The sequence below is a fragment of the Equus quagga genome, chromosome 2 (assembly GCF_021613505.1).
Source record: "Equus quagga isolate Etosha38 chromosome 2, UCLA_HA_Equagga_1.0, whole genome shotgun sequence".
Lineage (NCBI taxonomy): Eukaryota > Metazoa > Chordata > Mammalia > Perissodactyla > Equidae > Equus > Equus quagga.
In genome coordinates, this window is record NC_060268.1 from 20,972,821 (window position 1) to 20,992,650 (window position 19,830).

General features: G+C 39.2%; 1 protein-coding gene across 1 annotated transcript in view; it reads left to right on the top strand.

Annotated features, from left to right (window-relative positions):
* The first annotated feature begins 15,458 nt into the window (after positions 1–15,458).
* Positions 15,459–19,830, top strand: part of NOVA1 (NOVA alternative splicing regulator 1) — a 151,738-nt gene continuing 147,366 nt past the window's right edge. The window contains exons 1-2 of the mRNA XM_046648942.1: positions 15,459–15,880; positions 17,626–17,769. Of these exons, the coding sequence (XP_046504898.1) occupies positions 15,745–15,880; positions 17,626–17,769 (280 nt within the window). The 5' untranslated portion in view covers positions 15,459–15,744. The remainder of the gene's footprint in view (positions 15,881–17,625; positions 17,770–19,830) is intronic.

The following is a 19,830-nucleotide window of genomic DNA, read 5'->3' on the forward strand; positions in this document are numbered from 1 at the left end:
ACCAGGCTAAATTTGGGTGACAAGAAATCCAAATCCTATGTTGCAAATCCAGAGGAAAAGTTTATTTTCATTCAATATTAATAGTCCTAACAAATGGGTGTAAACATATTAGCTGAAATCTCAGGCAGGTAACCTAATGAGTGAAGTGGTCCAACATAAGTGTGACTGATGGGAACCAGGGCGAGGCCCCGAGCCCACATCTTGCCTAAAGAGACAATTGCTATTTAGCTTTGGCCAGTAATTACTACATGTGAAGGTGGGACCAGAGTTACCAGATTATGTGATTTTTTAAAAGGACACTGAAAATCATATTTTTAAAAAATGTGAAACCTATCAATTTCTAAATGTTGGCCCCCAAAATGGAAAAAGAGTACTGGCAAAATAAAACAAGATAGTCAAGCTCAGCCTTGATGGTCCAGTGGTTAAAGTTTGGCATTGTCACTGCTTCAGTGGCCCAGGTTCATTTCCCGGTGGTGGAACCACACCACTCGTCTGTCAGTTGCCATTTTGTGGTGGCAGCTCACATAGAAATACTAGAAGGACTTACAACTAGGATATACAGCCATGCACTGGGACTTTGGGGAGAAAAGTAAAAGAAGAAAGTTGTCAACAGATGTTAGCTCAGGGCAAATCCTTCTCTGCAAAAACAAAAAAACAACAAAACAAGACAGTCAGCCTTTAACTTCTCAGTTATATAAATCAAGCTCAATTATTTCAAATAGCTTCATTTTGTATGAATCACAGGGACATATATAAGTCTGCATTATGAAAGAATATATTCACTTTTTAAAAATATTAAAGAATTCAGGCATACACATAATCTGCAAAGTCACTTAAGCATTTACATAGTTTTTCAAAATATCTATTTCAGTACATTTCATTCTTCTTCCTTTGGCTACTAATAATCTATTAAAAATCTGTAAGTGAATATTGTCCCCAAAAGTAATAGATTTAAATTTAAGTTTACTATTTCACTCCTTAGAAAAGAGTTAAAGAAGGCATTTCTTTGACTCCTTAACCATATTTCATAGTGTTTTCAAATTACTCTTACAGGAAGTCAGAAGTATAAGGATTCTTAAAAATAATTTAAGAAAATTCTTTATGGTCTGGATGAATAAGGCCCAGCAAGGAGAAGAGCTTGTTCAACATCACAGAGACAGTTAATTGCAGAGCTGAGAATCCAAATAGCATAAAGTTAAGAAGTAACCTTTAATATTCCAAATTGAGAATATGAAGACTAAATTACAAAGAAAGCATGTGAGAAAATGTAGGATATGTAACAAGTTAAAATACAAAACATATGACTGGTACAGATACAGACATACCTCAGTAAATTTTACTAGGAAGTCTAACTAAATAACCTTACTCTTATTTTTTTGTGCACACTTGTTAATATTTTTACAACTGGTAGAGCAGATTTAAAGTTGTTAACTTAGAATGAAAGGATTCTGGATGGGTACCATTTGTGAGCATGGGAAATTTTCAGAGACCTGCAGCAGTGGACAGCGCTAGTGCCCTGAGCCTCAACAGTAATTAAACTTCGTATCTGTCATTTGTCTGTGCTTTGCAAATAAACTGAGAATTCAGAGATTTCTCCTTGACAGAAAAATAGGAATTTGTGGGCAGTTCAATAGAAAAAGGGTTTTAGAAACTGTCAAAGATGAGAACTCCACTTCTGACTGTCGGAAGAGCTGACAGGATTCAGACAGGTTCCAGCAGGGAATGATGGCATTTTCCATTAGAACCACAGAGCTGCTTGAGGGCCAGGATTGGATATTAACGTAGCCAGTATGAATTTGCTCCACAGACTAAGCAGCATGCTTTATTTGTTCTAAAACAAACCAAATCATATTCCAAATCCTCACCATCTAGAGTTGTAAAACATTCTATTTGCTATATTTAACGGAGGGGGCTGTTTTCCCTCTAGAAATTTCCAAGGATCTGGAGGAGGTGTCCTTGGCACCTGTCCAGAAGTTGAGGTGGCGGGGCTGTGCTGGTCTTTGGTTTATGGCACTTATTATCTCCTTATGCTCCGTGATGCTGTTACTGCAGTTCATCTGCTGTATGTAAGGCACTGATCCACTGACAGGCTCAATAAGCCTGCCATGATGATGTCGTGCATTGACTGCAGGCTGGACCACAAAGACCTATCGCCCTGCCCTCTAGGCTGCAACACTAACTGGTTGGTCTTTCACATCATCACTCAGTCATTCCCCATTAAAGGAGCCACATGCAGGTGGATTCTGACGTTTTCTAATCCTACCTGTCTCTCAGGTAGAATCACATCCCCTTTCTCAACCCTCAGCACCAACATCTCTCCCTCCTTCTTCTGAATGAGCCTCTCTTGCCTTAGAAATTCTTGGGTGGAGTTTTTCCTCCAGTTACCTAGTAATTATTGTATTGGGGACCTGAAACACAGAAACCTCTAATGCCCCCCTTAAGGAAGAAACTTCAGTCTCAGAATACTATGGTTGGCTACCCTCTGACAGGCAAAATCTCTCTCATCCTTAGAGTCTCATATGCACTGAGGTGATACAAAGCAAATAATAGCTCAATAAAGTCCTATCACACCAATTCAGGTAAAGGAACTCAGTTTCACTTAAGGCGGAACTAACTTCACAGCCAGTTAGTAAAAATGATTCAGACAAAAGACAAGCCAAATAAGTGAAAGATAAAGACAAGTGATGAGGGGTTGGTTGAGGGGTGGGGTGCAAGGTTGTGTTAATAAAACAAGCAATTGCAATCTTTGGGATTAGTTAGGAGAATATGACACCATGTCTTGGTTTATAGGGTTGGTTGAAGCATAAAAATTACAGCTCAGAACTGGGGTTGGGGACAGAGAGCTGGAAATAAACCTGAAGATAAAACTGAGAAATTTATTACCTAGCTGCAGGGATATCCCAAATCTATCTCCAGCTAACAACACTTGGATAAATATGCCACCTTGGCATATTTGAAGTAAGCAAAAGGGAAGCAAGTCATGGTGTTCTATAAACATACACTAACTAAGCCAATTTATGGATACATTTCAGTTGCTAGTATACAGGGGACAGATTAAACTTTTTTTATGCTTCCTGTTTTTTTTTTCTTAGTTTCTAAATGAGTTCTATTAGAAAAATTCCAATTTTTCCTCAGTTGAAGGGGTAAAATGTTTTGTTAGACCAAAGCCAGGGCATAAAGGAAATCTGAGTGTTCGTGGTGAGAGTGCCATTCATTTTGGCATAGCATCATAAGAAGAGCTAGTGGAGAAGAGATGTGAAAACACAGAATAGGGAAGTTAGGAACACTTAAAATATTTATCCCTTTGCACCACAGGTTTTTCCCTCATGTGGGGGAGTTGGGCGAATGGATGGAGCGTGTAGAGTGTATAAAATTATATAGCATCATCCTAACCAGTGTGTGAAGGCCCAGGCCTTTTGGAGGCTCTGGGACATATCACTGTTATGGATATTGTTAACTCCATTCAATCTAAAAGAGAATCTTATCATCTCCTCCTTGAGTTTATCCTCCTTCTGCATCTTCCTCCTCAGATAACAATAAAGAAACTTTCCTAAATTTTAATGAAGAAAGAGACTATTGCTAATATTCAGGTCATTAGGAAGTTATAGGCCTCTGGCTTCTGATATCTTCTATGACACATAACAATAATAGTTAACATTGTGCCGGGACACTGGATTTCCACACACAAAAAGAATGAAGTTGGAACCCTACCTCATACATATACAAAAATTAACTCAAAATGGATCAACGGCCTAAATATAAGAGCTAAAGCCATAAAACTCTTAGAAGAAAACATAGGAGTAAATCATCATGACTTGAAATTTTGCAATGGATTCTTAGATATGACATAAGAAACAGAAGCAACAAAAGAAAAAATAGATAAGTTGGACTTCATCAAAATTAATAATTTTTGTGTATCAAAGGACAGTATCAATAAACTAAAAAGACAAGTTAGAAAATGGGAGAAAATATTTTCAAGTCATATATCCGATAAAGGACTAGTATCCAGAATATATAAAGAACACCTACAAGTCAACAACAAAAAGCAACCCAATTAAAAAATGGGCAAAGGACTTGAACAGACATTTTAAAAAGAAGATTATAAAGTCCACACCCAATGTGAAATGCATAATTTCTGAAAGAAAATGTAATATACTTTTTCTTTAATATTTTTGACAGGAATTAAAAGCTAAACAGAGGCATACTGTGTGTGGTATGTGTGTGTATAGTATTCTTTCTTCTATCACTGTAGAATAGCCAGATAAATGCAATGAGCATGTTTTCATTGAACATATGAGCTATATACTTTATATTCGATGAGAACACATTTATTATATTTTTAATATAATGTTTTTGAGGTTCATCTCCACTGTAGCATGTATAAGAACTTTACTTCTCTTTGTGGCTAAATCATACTCCTTTGTATGACTATATCGCATTTTATTATTCCTTCATTAGTTGATAGAGATTTGGGTTGCTTTAACTTTTTGGCTATTGTGAGTAATGCTGCTATTGGCATTCATGTAAAAGTATTTGTTTGAAACCTATTTTCAATTCTTTTGGGTAAGTACATAGCTAGGAGTGGAATTTCTGGGTCATAGTGGAATTCTATGTTTAGCTTTTTGAGGAACCACCAAACAGGGTGGCTAAAATTCACAAGGTGGCAGAAGAATGGAGAAAAGAGCTTCACAGAAATAACACTTTGAAAATCTGGTCCCCATGAGTCTTCAGCTGGGTACCAATCAGCACATACATTGGAGGAAACTACCTAAGGATTAGAGGTGACAGTCCCTGGTGCCCATGCAGAGTTGAGAGTAGTTCCTGTCCCCTCTTCCCAGAATGGAAAACCTCATAATTCACTGTGCATCAGCTAGACTACTAAGAGAATTTTGCCTCAGTTGTGGGGCAAGATTAGACCTAGATTAAATGGTGATCTGGTCCCACCTCATAAAGCTTAAAAACAAGACCCCCAAATATCAGACTGTTTCTAATAACCACTTTTAAGAACAAAGCTCAAGAAAATTTATAGAAACATAAAAAACATCCAGTATACAACAGGTATCATTAACAATACCTGACATCCCATAAAAATTACCAGACATGCACAAAAGCAGGAAAATATGATTCATATTGAAGAGAAAAAGCAAACAATCAAAACTATATCAGAAACTGACACAAGATAGAATCAATAAGTAAAGATATTAAAATTTGTAGGGGCTGGCCCAGTGGTGTAGCGGTTAAGTTCGCATGTTCCGCTTCTGTGGCCCAGGTTCACTGGTTCAGATCCCGGGTGTGGACCTCTGCACTGCTTGGCAAGCCATGCTGTGGCAGGTGTCTTTCATATAAAGTAGAGGAAGATGGGCACAGATGTTAGCTCAGGGCCAGTCTTCTTAAGCAAAACAAACCCCCAAATACAGGAGGCTTGGTAGCAGATGTTAGCTCAGGGCTAATCTTCCTCAAAAAAGAAAAAAAGAAAAAAAATTTAAAATATTTGTAAAGATATTAAGATTTGTAAATTGTAACTGAATTCCATATATTCAAGAATCTACAAGATTTATTCAACATACTAAGCGAATTCTTGGAAGACATAAAAAAGACCCAAACTTAGCTTCTAGAGATGAGAACTACAATATCTAAGATGGGAAGCCTACTGAATTCTTATTTGATTCGTATAAGTGGAACATTCTAACTCTAGTGACCAGAAGTCTGACTTGAATCCCCAAAATGGCCCCTCAAGCAAATTCTGGACCTGAGTCGATTTGCAAATCCAAGGAGACTTTGAAAAAGGACCCTGGTATCTTACGAAAATTTTATGCTGTGTGACAATGAACTCATACTCATGGAACTCTTTGGTGTTATGTCCTCCATCCTTCTGAAGCAGCTGGTGTGATAAGACTATGGATTGCCCTTAACTGAAGGCCCAGTTATGGTGCCAGCTAGGTGGCAACACCTTGAGAGACTGGGGCAATGTCCTCTAGGATATGGTCTACGCTCTAAATCAGCCTCTAACATATGGCGCTATTTCTCCTATACCCAGCATTTATAGATCCTTAAATTGTAAATCCAAGGACTGGAAATGGGAGTGGCTCTTCTCACTATTGCCCCTAGTGATCTTGACTGGCAAAATGTTTCTTTCTATCCCCATGACTTTAGGCTGTGTTGGTCTCAACATCTTAGTTCCAAAGCAAGAAATGCATCCACCAGGGCACACAATAAAAATCTTATTGAAGTGGAAGTTGAGGCTGCCACCTGGCCACTCTGGGCTCTTCAAGCCTTTGAATAAACGGAAAAGAAAAGAGTTACTGTGCTGGTGGCAGTGATTGATCCTGGCTATCAAGGAAAACAGGTGCTATCAAACAATGAGGGTAAAGGGGGTTATGTCTGAAACACAGAAGATCCCCTAAGGCATCTCTTTGTATTCTCCTGTCCTTCGATTAAAGTCAGCGGAAAACTACAACTCAATTCAGGTAGGATTTCTAATAGCTCAGATCCTTCAGGAATTAAGGTGTGGGTCATCCCACTGGGCAAAGAACCACAACCAGCTGAGATGCTTGCTGAGGGCAAAGGGAATATGGAAAAGATGGTGGAAGAAGGAAATGGAAGAAGACAGCAGAAAAGTTGAAGAAATACCAGGTATGATGATGTGCTCATTGGCAGAAATGAAGCCTCTAATCATATGAATACTTATTATTTTGATGTGAATGGTTTATATGTATTAAATATTTTTGTTTTATTATCTTTCATCCTCTTACCATGTAACATAAGATGTATTCCTAACAGTTAACTTTATATTTCAGTATTTGATTTACAGGATATCACAGGAAAAGTGTGACTATCACCCAAAGATTTCATATCCTCCCCTGGGGAAAGGGTTAGCATGTTTTCAGTTTTACATGGGGCTGTTCATTCCATGTCATTATGTTCATTATGTTAGTCAAAAGTATGATTTTGCTGTTGTCTTCACTTGGTGATTAAATATGGTTTAAGGAGATGTGTATGGGTGCCAAGTTGACAGGGGGCAGGCTGTAATACCTTTGTGATATGTCAGCTTAGCTAGGTTGAAGGCTATTTCTCAGAATTTCTTATCTAGTATAGTTCTCAGTAGGTTGGTCTACAAGGGATATTCTCTTGAGAGAACTGGAGGACAGAAGGAAGGTAGCAGCCATTTCTGTAGCACACACAACTTTTCCTAGCTACTCAATCAAGCAGTAGCCTAGGTTCTCCTGAGAAGGGATTTTGGAGATGTAATTAAAGTTCCAATTTTGAGTTACCCAAAAGGCAAATTATCTTGGGTGGGCCTGACTTAATCAGGTGGTAGTCATCAAAACAACTAGGTCTCTCTGATTATGAGACTCAAAGCACATTGGGCCTGCAATTGCTCTCCCTTCTCCCTGTATCCTTCCTTCCTGACTTCCCATCTGTGGACTTTGGACTGGCTTAGCCAGAGCCCACAGTTGTGTGACACAATTCCCTTAATATCACTATCACTATATATCTATAGATGTATACCTATATATGTGTGTGTGTGTGTGTGTGTGCATATATATATATACACATATATATATAAATTATAAAAATGTATATCCTACTGGTCTGCTTCTCTGGTTGAAACCTGACTGATATAGATTAAAAGAAATTTAAGAGACATATGAACCAGTTGCAATGTATTTATTTGGGTAGAGATTTGAACAAAATGTAAAAAACCTTTAGAAGACTATTGAGGAAATTTAAACACAGACTGCATGTTTAATAATATTAAGGCATTTTTTGTTAATTATCATCAATGTAATAATGGTAGTTTAGATACTTTTTAAAAGTCTACAATATTTTTGGAATAAAAATGGTATGGTAGTTAGAATTTGCTTCAAAATTACCCTGAAGGAGAGGTTGTAAATGAAACAAGATTAGTCAGGAGTTTATAGTTTTGAGGGTGGGTGTGTGGTACATGGGATCCATTATCTCCTTTGGAATATGTTTCAAATTTTCCATAATGAGAAGGTAAAATATTTTTTTTTTTTTTGGTGAGGAAGATTGTCCCTGAGCTAACAGCTGTGCCAATCTTCCACTGGTTTGTATATGGGATACTGCCACAGCATGGCTTGATGAGCAGTGTGTAGGGCTGCATCTGGGATCCAGGCCCACGAACCCTGGGCTGCTGAAGTGGAGTGCACGAACTTAACCACTATGCCACCATGCTGGCCTTAAAACTTTTTTTAAAAGCCCACAAATACTTAACCTTGAGAAGAAAAGGATAAGTAAAGGCAAATTACGCATTTACTAAATTTTCTACTTTCACTACAGACATTAGGTAGAGCTGCTATACCCAGTTTCTTGTTGTCTTCCTCTTTGTATCATACACACACACACACACACCCTCTTTCTATACCATATGCACATAAACATCCATGTGTAAAATGTAGGTTTTAATCTGTAAGCTCTATGCACTCAGTTATATGAAATGACACATGGATAAAAGAATTCAGAAGTGCAGGATGTAAATTAGACACTTTTGACCTACCACAGAAATGCTTACATAGTGAAACTAAAAGATTAAATAGCAAGGCAGAATCTAGGGATGAGTATGGTAATGTAATTTTTTTTAATATACAAGGATGCCAATTTCTTCTTGTACTTATAAACACAAGTAACATTGTTATAAGATGAACAGAACTTTTTATTATTTGACCTGTAATAAACAGTGGAAATAGCAAACTACATTAGAAAGATGCCTTGAGTGGAGACATTAAAAGCTTATCTGGAAGTCAAGAAGGACTATGGCTTATTTGAGCAGCAGGAAGTAAACAGACAGGAAATCTGAATAATCCATAATATAAGCAATTCCCTGATGCTATCTGCGGGTCCAACGGTTTATCATTTGAAGTTGGATTTCATTATATTTATAATGTCTCATTTATTATTTCTTCAATTCACTTCATCTTGCTACATACAGTTCTTCCTAATGAAGGAGTCATCCTATCAAGAGGATCGTTTCCATGTTAAAATGTGAAAAGACACATTTTTAAATTCCATTCTACTACTTTCTACCTCTGTTCTTGATCTCTAGTCTTACCTCTGGCTAAGAAAAGTATAGGTAGGGAACAAAACATCACGGAGAGTAGAGGATGTGGAAGTGTTCTAATTTATTACACCAGAATGTAATATAAGAGTGAACGATGAAAAGATTTCTGTTACACATGGGGAAATTGCCATATAAAGGAATCTGATGAATAAAAAAGATTTTATGTTTTATAATTGGCAGGGCTAGAACAAAAAGTCAAAGCTCTTGAGTATTACTAGGGTAACTATATAATTTATTGTCCAAAGTGGGACAATTTTGAGGGTATTGAACATTGTTCTGGGACATCCAGCATAAGCCAGGACCATCTCAGCAAATGCAGACTCAGGGTTGCTCTAAGTGTTATCAGAATAAAGTATGTGTAGCTGAAGATGTTTCATGGATGCTACAGAGAAGTGATTTAAACTTCGTTGATATAACATACGAATACTAGCCAATTATTGCTTCTTTAGTCTACTTTTGTTGTTCTTTCTTTTTCTTTTTTAGCTCTATCTTAACTTTACCATTTACTGTTTTTATTGCAAGAATTTTTCACATTCAAATGGTTTAAAAGATGAAACTGTCAGAATTTGAATTGTAGTCTCAGTAAAATATTTTCAACTATAGATTTTAACAAATTATTGTTTTTAAAATGCAAAAATATAGAGAATAAATATATTCGATATATTCTTTCCAATATCACAATTGTTTCCCTTGGTATGTTAGTTTCCATTGTGCCTAAAGTACATCTTCAAAATGTGCATTCTTAACTGATTTAAAAATACACATCAAGGCACACAACATGTACTTTGATTTTGATAATTTTCTTTGTAAGACTCTACGAATGGAAGCAAATGTACTAACATAGAATATTTGTTTTTAGAATTTACAGAGCATTTACCAATTCTTCCATTTTACAGATGAGGAAACTGAAACTCAGAGCAAGTAAATGAGTTACTCTAAGTCACAGAGTTAGTAGGTGGAATATCATCAGTTCAAGGTTCTTTCTTTTTTAATTTTTTATTTTGAAAAAGATCTTAGACTGAAAGAAGAGTTGCAAAGATAGAAATTTCCCTATACCCTTTCCTCAGCTTAATCTTTTACATAACCACGTACCAATTATCACAAGGTTCTTTTCACTGAGCTGTGGAAAGTGTTAGTTCAGATTTACTGTCTTTAAGGTAAGTGCCAAAAGATGTATTTCATAATATTTAGAAAAATGCTAGAAAAAATTAATGATCTATTAAAGACCAAGGAAACATACCCAGTGCCAAAGAATTTAGGATTCTTTCTAATACTAACGTATCTATTAGGATGACATATTTGCAACTGGAATATTGAGGTTTGGGGACTTTTTGGAATAATGATAATAACACATTTATGTCTCTATATAAATTAGTATGACCACTCATAGACTGTTTCATAAACATATCCATCAGTGGTGAATTTATATTATTAAATACATAAACATAAAAGCTGTTCGAATTTCTCAGAAGATAAAGTTCAAAATCATTTTTCTAAGAAGTGCAATCTTAGAAAAGTATTTCCAATCAATATGACTATTTATAGAAGTTTTTATATAAGACCTGGGATTTAGGATTAGGCGACAGACTCTGATGGTATATATTTGTTCCTATTTTCTTTGTGTTGTACTGAATGAAAAAAAAATTCAGAATAGGTATATTGATTCTTCATGTCTAAAAACATAGAAAAAATTATTTGTGCTTATTACAATCAATGCTTGGTTACAATATTTGGATTGTGAAAATTATAATATAAAATATAAAAATTAGATGTTTTTAAGTACTTTAAGCTTTCCAAATTCTTTCATATTTATTTGATCTTCCCAACAATACCTTGCAGTAACAGACAGGCTTCTCATTTTCCTTTTTCCTAATTTTCTGTTGATACTTGTAACAAACTGTTACTGTCTCCCCCATATCTCCTTGCCATTTCAGAGCACACTGGTCTGATTTTCCATCATGGTGAGGGATGTTCCACAACAGAGTGTTAATTCCCCAGCATTTCCAGCCTGTATAAGGGCAGAACAGATTCCAGGTGCCAAAGTCCTCAGAAAAAGATGAAGCTCTTGGCAGTAGGAAGACAGGCCAGCATGCATCGAATTAGCACCCTAGGAATAGACCTCAACCAATGACTGAAGGGAGCTGGTGTACATAGGCCTCAGTTTTCTCACACTGCGGGTGGGATAATTCCAAGGCTACTGTTTTAAACAGTTTCCCAGGAAATCCCAGTGAGATGAGGCTCTGTTTGCTCCCAGTCATAACTTGCTTGGTAATTCACCCTTCATTGCCTTCCTTCCATTCCCCGTCTCATCTCTCCAAACCCCTACTGTTTCCCGAGATCACTTCCAAAATAAACTACCTGCACTTGAATCCCTAAATCAGGATCTGCTTCTAGTAGAACACGAACTCAGAAAATATTTTCCCAAAGCATAGGCTGAAGAGACAGATACTCAAGGAGAGGGAGTATTTATGTCCTTTAGCAACAGGACTGATGGTAGGAAAGGCAGGAGCATGAAGACAAAGAAACGGGTTCAGGAATATTTGTGGACATCGTCTATCTGTGCTTTCTCTAGAAAGCCAATCATTATTACTGAAAATGGATTATCTTTTGTCCAAGTTGCTCAGACTAAAACTTAAGAAGGAAAAGAACCCCCACTGAAAGCCAATAAAGACTGGCGGTTTTGTTCTTCAGATTAATATCATTTTCTATCATAGTTGCTTATGTTCCTAACTCATCAACTAATTACAAGCACACAAGTTCTATTGTGTCTTAAGGTGTTAGAAAATACTATTAAGTTTGCAGTGCCAATTGCTCAGTTAATTAAAAAATAAAATATTTCTTTTCAGAGAATTAAAAGGTCAAATGCTTCTATTATATTTTTCAAAAAGTTCATTCAAACAGTTTATCTGTAGCATAAGAGGTATAGCACACTAAATATTAATAAGCTGGGAGCTGCTTTACTTTTTCATTTCTTCAGTTTTATTAGCTGGTAGAAAATGTAGAAGACAGGTAAAATGTTTATTCAGATGTCTATTTAATCAGAACGGCAGAGGCATATGCAGTGAGAAACGAGGAAGTACAATTTTTTAAAAAGACAACAAAATAAACTAGGGAACGGAGGCTTAATTAGAATGTACTCTCTGATAACCTTCATTGACCAAATCAGCTCACAGCTGACTGATCCTCAGATGTCTGACCAGGTCTGAGGATAATCTCTGTGATTCCTGGCATCATAGCTAGGTTACTACTAAGCCTACTATCCACACTAAAAATCACATCTTCTGCTTCTGGACCCCATGGAGTGGTGGGTAGTATTTAAATATTAAGTCTAAAGAAGGAAATCAGAGAAGCGTCAAAAAAATGCCTTAAGAAAACAGTGCCATGAGTTTACCTCACTAAACTATGTCTATGTATGATGCACTTTAACTTAGAAGGCTCATTGTCAATTTAACCTACACATGGAACAACAAACATTTTCTAAACTACTTTAGAAATATTTTATTTATTTTTAGAAATTTGTTAACCTCAGGTTTTCCAATTCTAAAACTCATTCTTTCCCCAATTCAAAACTACATTCCACTGAATACTTTGCCCAAGCTTTAGTGTAACATAACTTTGAACTGCATTTGTCTTTGAATTATCTTTGTCCCTCATCTTTTACTGTTTCAAAACAATCTAGTAGCAAATCCCGGCCATCTTCTAATTTTTCATTTAAAAACATCCTTACATATTTTCGTACACTTCACAGAACACTTTGATTGCATAATGTCTGGCATAAGCCTATTTCTATCTTGACTATCACATATTTATTCCAAACCCTGTTTTTTTCTCATCACAGCTCCCTTTTCTTCAAATCCAATTCCGTGTATAAATCCTCTTTATTTTGGTCATGAAGGCTATATTGTGGTTTCCTATGACATCACATATCAGATCAAAATTCTGGACTTTGCTTTACAGACCTTTACCAAAATGCACTAACTTACCTGCTTTCCCTTTCTTTCAGCTCTCAGTGAATCTTCCTCCCTGACTTGAGGCAAACGTGTTTTTCATACTCCGGATGAACTTTTATTCCCAAACTAAACGTCATTCTCTTCTTCATTCAGCAGACTGTCATCTGCCTTTCATCCCAATGCCTCCTCGATGCTCCTTCAAATAAAGGATGCTAAGAGTAGGCTTAGTATTCTTTTCCATTCCCTTCTCTGTCAGGAATTAAATTTTATTCTATTTTCTTTGGCTATTGCCTCAGAAATGCAGCTATGCTAGGTTAGACTACAATAGAATTGAAGTGAAGTCCTTTCTGATTCTAGCTTAGTACAAAAGCCATCTTTCAGGATGAAGTGCTGTAGTGGAGAGCATAGGAAAGGAGCATCTTTGTTCTAGAAACCTAGTGAATACGTTTACACCTTTTTACATCTTATAATACATTGCCGTGTCCATTCTCTCATTTGACTCATAAGAATCGTGGGAGGCAGTCCCTGCTTTTAGTGGGAGAGAACCTGAAGCTCTAGTGTAATGCAATATTCAAGGGGATAGACTTTGGAGTCAGGAAGAGCTGAGTTTGAATTATTACTACAATATTTATACCTGTGTGGCTTTGGGTAAATTATTCATATCTCTGAACCTAAACTGTCTCATAAATGGGGACAGTAATAACTACATAATATACTGCATATAAAGAGCATCACATGTAAAGTGGATTGCTTGGCACAAGCAAACACTTAATAAATAGTAACATGTTAAGGGATTTGCCAAAGACACACTTTTAGAACATGCCAGCAAGCACCTGAAACCACGATTTCGGACTCCAAACCCACGCTTTTCCACTATCCCTGCTTCCGAGCACACTGATTTAATTAAACTACTAACTTGACGGATGACCTTGAGCAAAATACTTCTCTGAGTCAGTTTACTCATCTGTAAACTGAGTCTTTTCGGACTTTCAGAGTCTATGCCAGCGACATTAGATTTTTTTTTTTCTTTCTGTAGCGTCGTAGGGGTGAGGTTCAGGTTCATTATATAGCCAAGACCTGTATAATCATAAGCTGTGCACATTGCAGCGGACTTCATTCCTACACTCGTATTTCGTTCAATATTTAGTTTTGTGTATACACTCAGCTGTTGCCCGTCTTCAGTCTGCCTATCAGCGCCTCGTGAAGGGGACACCCAGACCTAGCTTTATTCATTTATATCCCTGCTTGTTCCCGAAAGGATTTAAGGCGGCAAATGACACTGTAAGTTCCCTAACGATGTCACACAGTGCGAGTAATAAAGACTCTGGATGAAATCAGCCCGTAGAAAACCTCCGATGAGTGAGATGTTCACTAATGTCTTTTACCTAACTCTCAAACGTAAACACGGATACACCTAGCCCGAAGTCCTGGAAGCACACACTTAAGGTTCTTCCCTCAGCCTTCACGCTGTCCCACCCGTTGTCAACGGTCACTCGAATGCCCTTCTCCGACTAGCCAAAACTGTCGCCGCTCCAGTCCCGGCCGGACCCGAGATGCCACCCCGCCCCTTCCCTCCCTCTCAGCCCCAAGTTCCCTGATTGGGAAGGGGCCCGGAGAGCTTTCCCACATTTCCATTTTATTGGCTGCCACGGCTGTCCGTAATCTCTGCTTCCCGCCTTCCCGCCTAGCGCGTTTCTTGGACCCCTCGGTTGCTGCGACAAGCCGCTTACGTTTGCCTGAGCCGTGCTGCCGGGGACCGGCGACCTTTCACCCCTCCCTTCCCACCGGAGCGCCCCGGCCCGTCGCCGCCCCCGCCGCCGGCGCGCGCCCCCGCGCACACGCACGCGCACACACCCTCACGCGCCCCCCCCCCCCCCCCCCCCCCCCCCCCCCCCCCCCCGCCCCCGCCCGCGGCGGCCTCGGCGTGGGCGGGGGGAGGCGGCGGCGGCGGCGGCGGCGCTGCTGAGAGGCAGGGACCCGAGCGCGAAGTGTGTGGGAGTCTCCGAACTCGAGCCCGCTCTACCCTCCCCGCGCAGCCATCCCCCTCCCTCCCCGCCGCCCCCCCCACAAGCGGGAGAAATAATGAGCGAGACCGGGCGGCAGCAGCAGCAGCGCCGAGCAGCCCAGGCGGCGGCAGACCCGCTCCGGCAGCGGCGGCGGCGGCAGCACCAGCAGCGGGAGCGAGCGCAGCGCTAGCGCGGCGCGGGGACCGCCGCGCTCCTGCCCGGCTCCGGCCTCCTCCGCGGCCCGCTCCTGCCTCTCTCCGCATCCTCCTCCTTCCCCTCCTCCTGCTCATTCACTCTTTCCCTCGCTCTCCCCTCCTCCTCGGCTTCTCCCCGCGCCCCGCCAGCCCTCGCGCTCCCACTCCCTCTGCCCGTCCTCCCCGCTCCCCCCCTCCCGCCCCCCCCCCCGCCCCTCTCCCTTCTCCCCTCTCTCCCCCTCTCTCCTTTCTTCTCCTTCTTTCACCCTCCGTCTCTCACACCCCCTCCATTCCCCTGTCTCCTTTCTGACACTGCACTGCAGCTGCTCCTCAGCCCTGCCCCCTCCCCAGTGAGAACAAACCAGCAACATTGCTTCTTTTCCTAAAGAGATTTCTATTGATCCGATTAAAAAAAAAAAACCTTAAGAAACCCCAAACGCAAAAAAAAAAAAAAAAAAAAAAGCCAAAACAAAAGGGAGAAGCTTCTCCCCGTAGCAGCGGCAGGAACTGCAAACATGATGGCGGCAGCTCCCATCCAGCAGAACGGGACCCACACTGGGGTTCCCATAGACCTGGACCCGCCGGACTCGCGGAAAAGGCCGCTGGAAGCCCCCCCTGAAGCCGGCAGCACCAAGAGGACCAATACGGGCGGTGGGTATCGCTTCCACCTCCCCGCTGGCCCCATCCCCCGCCGCCCGCCCCTGCCTCCCTCCCTCCCTCCCTCCCAGCGCCCTCCCTCCCGCGGCCCGGACACCTCCAGCCCGAACCCGGCGGCTCCCGCGCCCCTGCCCCGCGCCCCCTCCCCTGCACCTGCCCCGCACCTTGCCGGCCCCGACACATTTCCATTTCTGTGTTTATCATTCATCAAAATGGCGACCGGTTTTTCGGAATAGACCTATCTTTCCATTTAATCGGTCGACAGGCTGACCATTTAAATATCCTAGACCTGGGCAAGGGGGTCCGTTAAGGAGGAGGAGGATGACCCCCGAGTGAGGTGATGGCCGCCCGAAGATGCGCGCTGCATTTAACAGTCTGCTAAAATAAATAAATAAATGGCACTTGGGGAGCGGGCAGCGAATGATCGGGGCGCCGGAGAGTTTTTCTCTCTCCATCCCCTTGCTCTGGGCCACAAGTAGTAGGCAAAATCTTGATGAGTGCACGCTCTTAGCGCACTTAGACCGTCGGGGCAAATATCTCATTGATTTGTCTTCAGGGGTGTGCATACGAGGGTGGGGGTGTCTGGTACTGTGACTTGTTAGTTAACATCCTGCGCTTCCTGGGAAGATGAGTTATAACCGGACCGGTATCGCTTCTTCATTTGCACTGGAGTCATCTTAACAATGCACCCAATGCATCGAGGCAGAGGTGAATTTCTCTACAGCCTGTACATTAGAGACGGATGGGGGTCTTGCGAATGGTACACCCGCAAAATTTGGAACGTTCATTCACCTAAGGAAGCTGGATTTACCGGGCTGTTTCCTATTTAAGACATGATCAGTTTGACGGAAATTAAAGTTTATGGAGTTGGCTTTATTTTCTAAAACATTTCATTTCACTCTTTCTTGGTTCATCCACCCCCTCTCGTTTTAAAAATTGTGGTTATTTTGGAGAAGAAACATTATCTGGTCACTTTTAAGTGTATTTGAGATAAATGACTCCTAAGCTTTTTAGTATTGGCAAAATTCTTCTTAAGGTCCTTTAATTAATGAGCTTAAAGGAGATCATGGTAGACTAAGAAGTGCTAAAGAAATACACCAGGATTAGTTAGATTTGCCAGTCCACATCACTTAGAGTTATTTCCTGGCAGTTATTGAAGGCTTGGAATACACCCTACAGTTTGGGTGGATAATTTGGTAGGAGAATGGTTGTTTTGCATACTTTAAGTGGGATATAGGCAATGGCTGATGGTAGCCCTTATGTGTTTGCTAATGTCAAACAAATATAGCTCATCACTATTTACAGTCGTTTTATTTATTTATTTTACAGTATGTTAAGTGAAGGTTTGTCAGCGTAGAAATCTGTGAAGTTTTGTTAAAGGGTCAGTTCATTCCGTTTTACCATAGTAACTACAGATAGAATTGGAAGTCTTCCATGTTTGGAATAACAACTGGAATTTATTCATCAGTTTCTACAGTGCTGCAAAATAATAGAACATGTTTCGATTTTCATTCCAAGTTTGAAATTATAAATCCTCCAAGAGGGGAAACATTTTGTACGTATTTATTTTTCAGTGTAATTGGCTTATTTTTTGTCCTTAAAAATTCTTTTTAACCCCATATTTCCTGCAGCTGTATGCCCAGTGTTTTAATTGCTGTTTTTCTCTCTTGAGGGTGGAGAAGGGGTGCAAACTTTTAAATGATCATGTTAACGAAGTATATTTCTTTGCATTTTTTCAGAAGACGGCCAGTATTTTCTAAAGGTTCTCATACCTAGCTATGCTGCTGGATCTATAATTGGGAAGGGAGGACAGACAATTGTTCAGTTGCAAAAAGAAACTGGAGCCACCATCAAGCTGTCTAAGTCCAAAGATTTTTATCCAGGTAGGTGCAATGGTGAAGAGATTGTTTGCTAAATCCCCCAGGAAAGAAAGAGAAGACCTACGTGTGTTCTGTGCTGTATTGAAAGAAATCCTTAGTGGTGTAGACTTTATTTTATATGTATTTGCTGTATTAGAGGAAAAATTGTAAAAATTGTTCCACTGTTGATTATGTCTTGTTTCTATAATCGATCTACTTGTCTGTGATTTAGACAAATTGCGAGATGAGTCTTCTGGGCATTTCTAAATACTTCTTTCTAATTAGGAAAAAACTCTAAAATGTAAAGATAGAAACCTGGACAGCTGGTATCAGGAAATAGGGTTCTTCTGAAGTTTTCAGACACCATTGTAATGATAATTAGTCTAGAATGAATTCAGAAGAGGGGGATAGGAAGGCTTCTTAAATAATGGACCATTTACTTCTAAATCCATTATGTACCTCTTTCTGCTTCATTGCTTTGTTTGTTGGCCCTGGAGTGAAGTAAAGAGGACAAATGCTGCTTCTTCAGATTTTTAGAATATTACGTTTTTAATGTAATTGTAACAAAGAAATATATTATTATGTAAGAAGTAAAAGAATGCCTCAAGATTTGTGTTACTTAAGAGCTGTATTTGATTAAAGTATGTTCACAGTTTGTGTAGTACTATAACCCACTGGAACATGGCAAGTTTCCTGGGTGGTACAATTTTTGTATTGTACTTTTCAGTGTGCTTTTTTAAAATTTCAAATGTTATACAGTTCTGCATGTTTCCTTTTTTCTCTTTTTATTATTTTGCTACTCAATATATGGATTTTAAGCTTCATTGGAAAATCTGCATAATTGAATAGTGTATCCCCAGATAAAACATTAACTGATTCGCTTTTACCTAGATGTAGCTTCTGCCTTTTTTTTGGTTATTTCCTCTTTATGGGCATAAAAAATATTTATTCAGTGCTAAGGGGACCGATACTGCTAATTTTTTTTTTTTTCCTGGTGGAAAAGGAAAGCTGATTTGCTTTCAATGATCTAATTCAGTAAGAGTTCTTTAATACAGCAAAGACATCTGGCATGAATGTAAGCAGAACATTTGGAGGATTTCTTTTTCGTAGCCAATCGCTTGGTGGTAGAAAATGGACCATTATGCTAGATAAGGAGGTTTTAGAATGGTTGAAGCTATCATTTAGTTATGTAAATTACATATAATATATTTGTAAACCTTAAATTTGTTAAACTAAGCAGTAGTGTATTAGGTATGATGTCCTTTGAAAGTTTGTTTCCTGTGAGTGTAGTTTTCTAGATGGCTTTCCTTGTCTCTCAAAGTTTCCTTATACATTAAGAAAGTTTGCTAACATATTCACATTCATATGTTTAAAAGATATATTATGATGAAAAAATCAATGTGGAATTGTGAAAACTCTTAGTACAAATAAAAGCACTCAAAAGAGCTTGATTGCAGAATTAATAACGTGATAGTTCTAGGAAAAACGCTGCAATGGTAAATTAAATTCACTGTCTATAGATGAAAATGAAATAGTTTTTTTGCATTATGCATGAGGTGGTATCAGATGTGCAGGGATGTTACAGAAAATTGGTGTTTATCATGGATATTCCAAATAGTAAATTAAATGTCTTTTCATTTGAATGTAGTTAATTTTCAGTGGGTTGGAAAGGGTGCACCAAGAATTAGATCTTTTGTTTTTAGTCCACTTAGTCATGTATTTTTTTCTTACTACATTGAAATTGCTTATTTTATTTATAATTTTGAGGCAGTTATTCTATATAGAGCAAGAATATCTGTTGGAAGACTGGAGTGCGTTGAATAAAATTTTGTGTGTAGTGACGTAACCTGCTCAAATGTGAGTTGAAATGTCTGGATAAAAGAAAGCTTCTACTCTGCCTGTAACAGGTGGAAACCAATCACACACTTGGAATCAATTTTAAGGATAAAATAAAGCCTCGTAATTTATAAGAAGCTTTAATAACTCTGAACGCTTTGTATTTAAATATGATTTTAACTAGGTTATTACCTGTTCGCACAGATACATCTCTCTTCTGATAGGCTTTAATTTTAGTAGTCTTTCTGT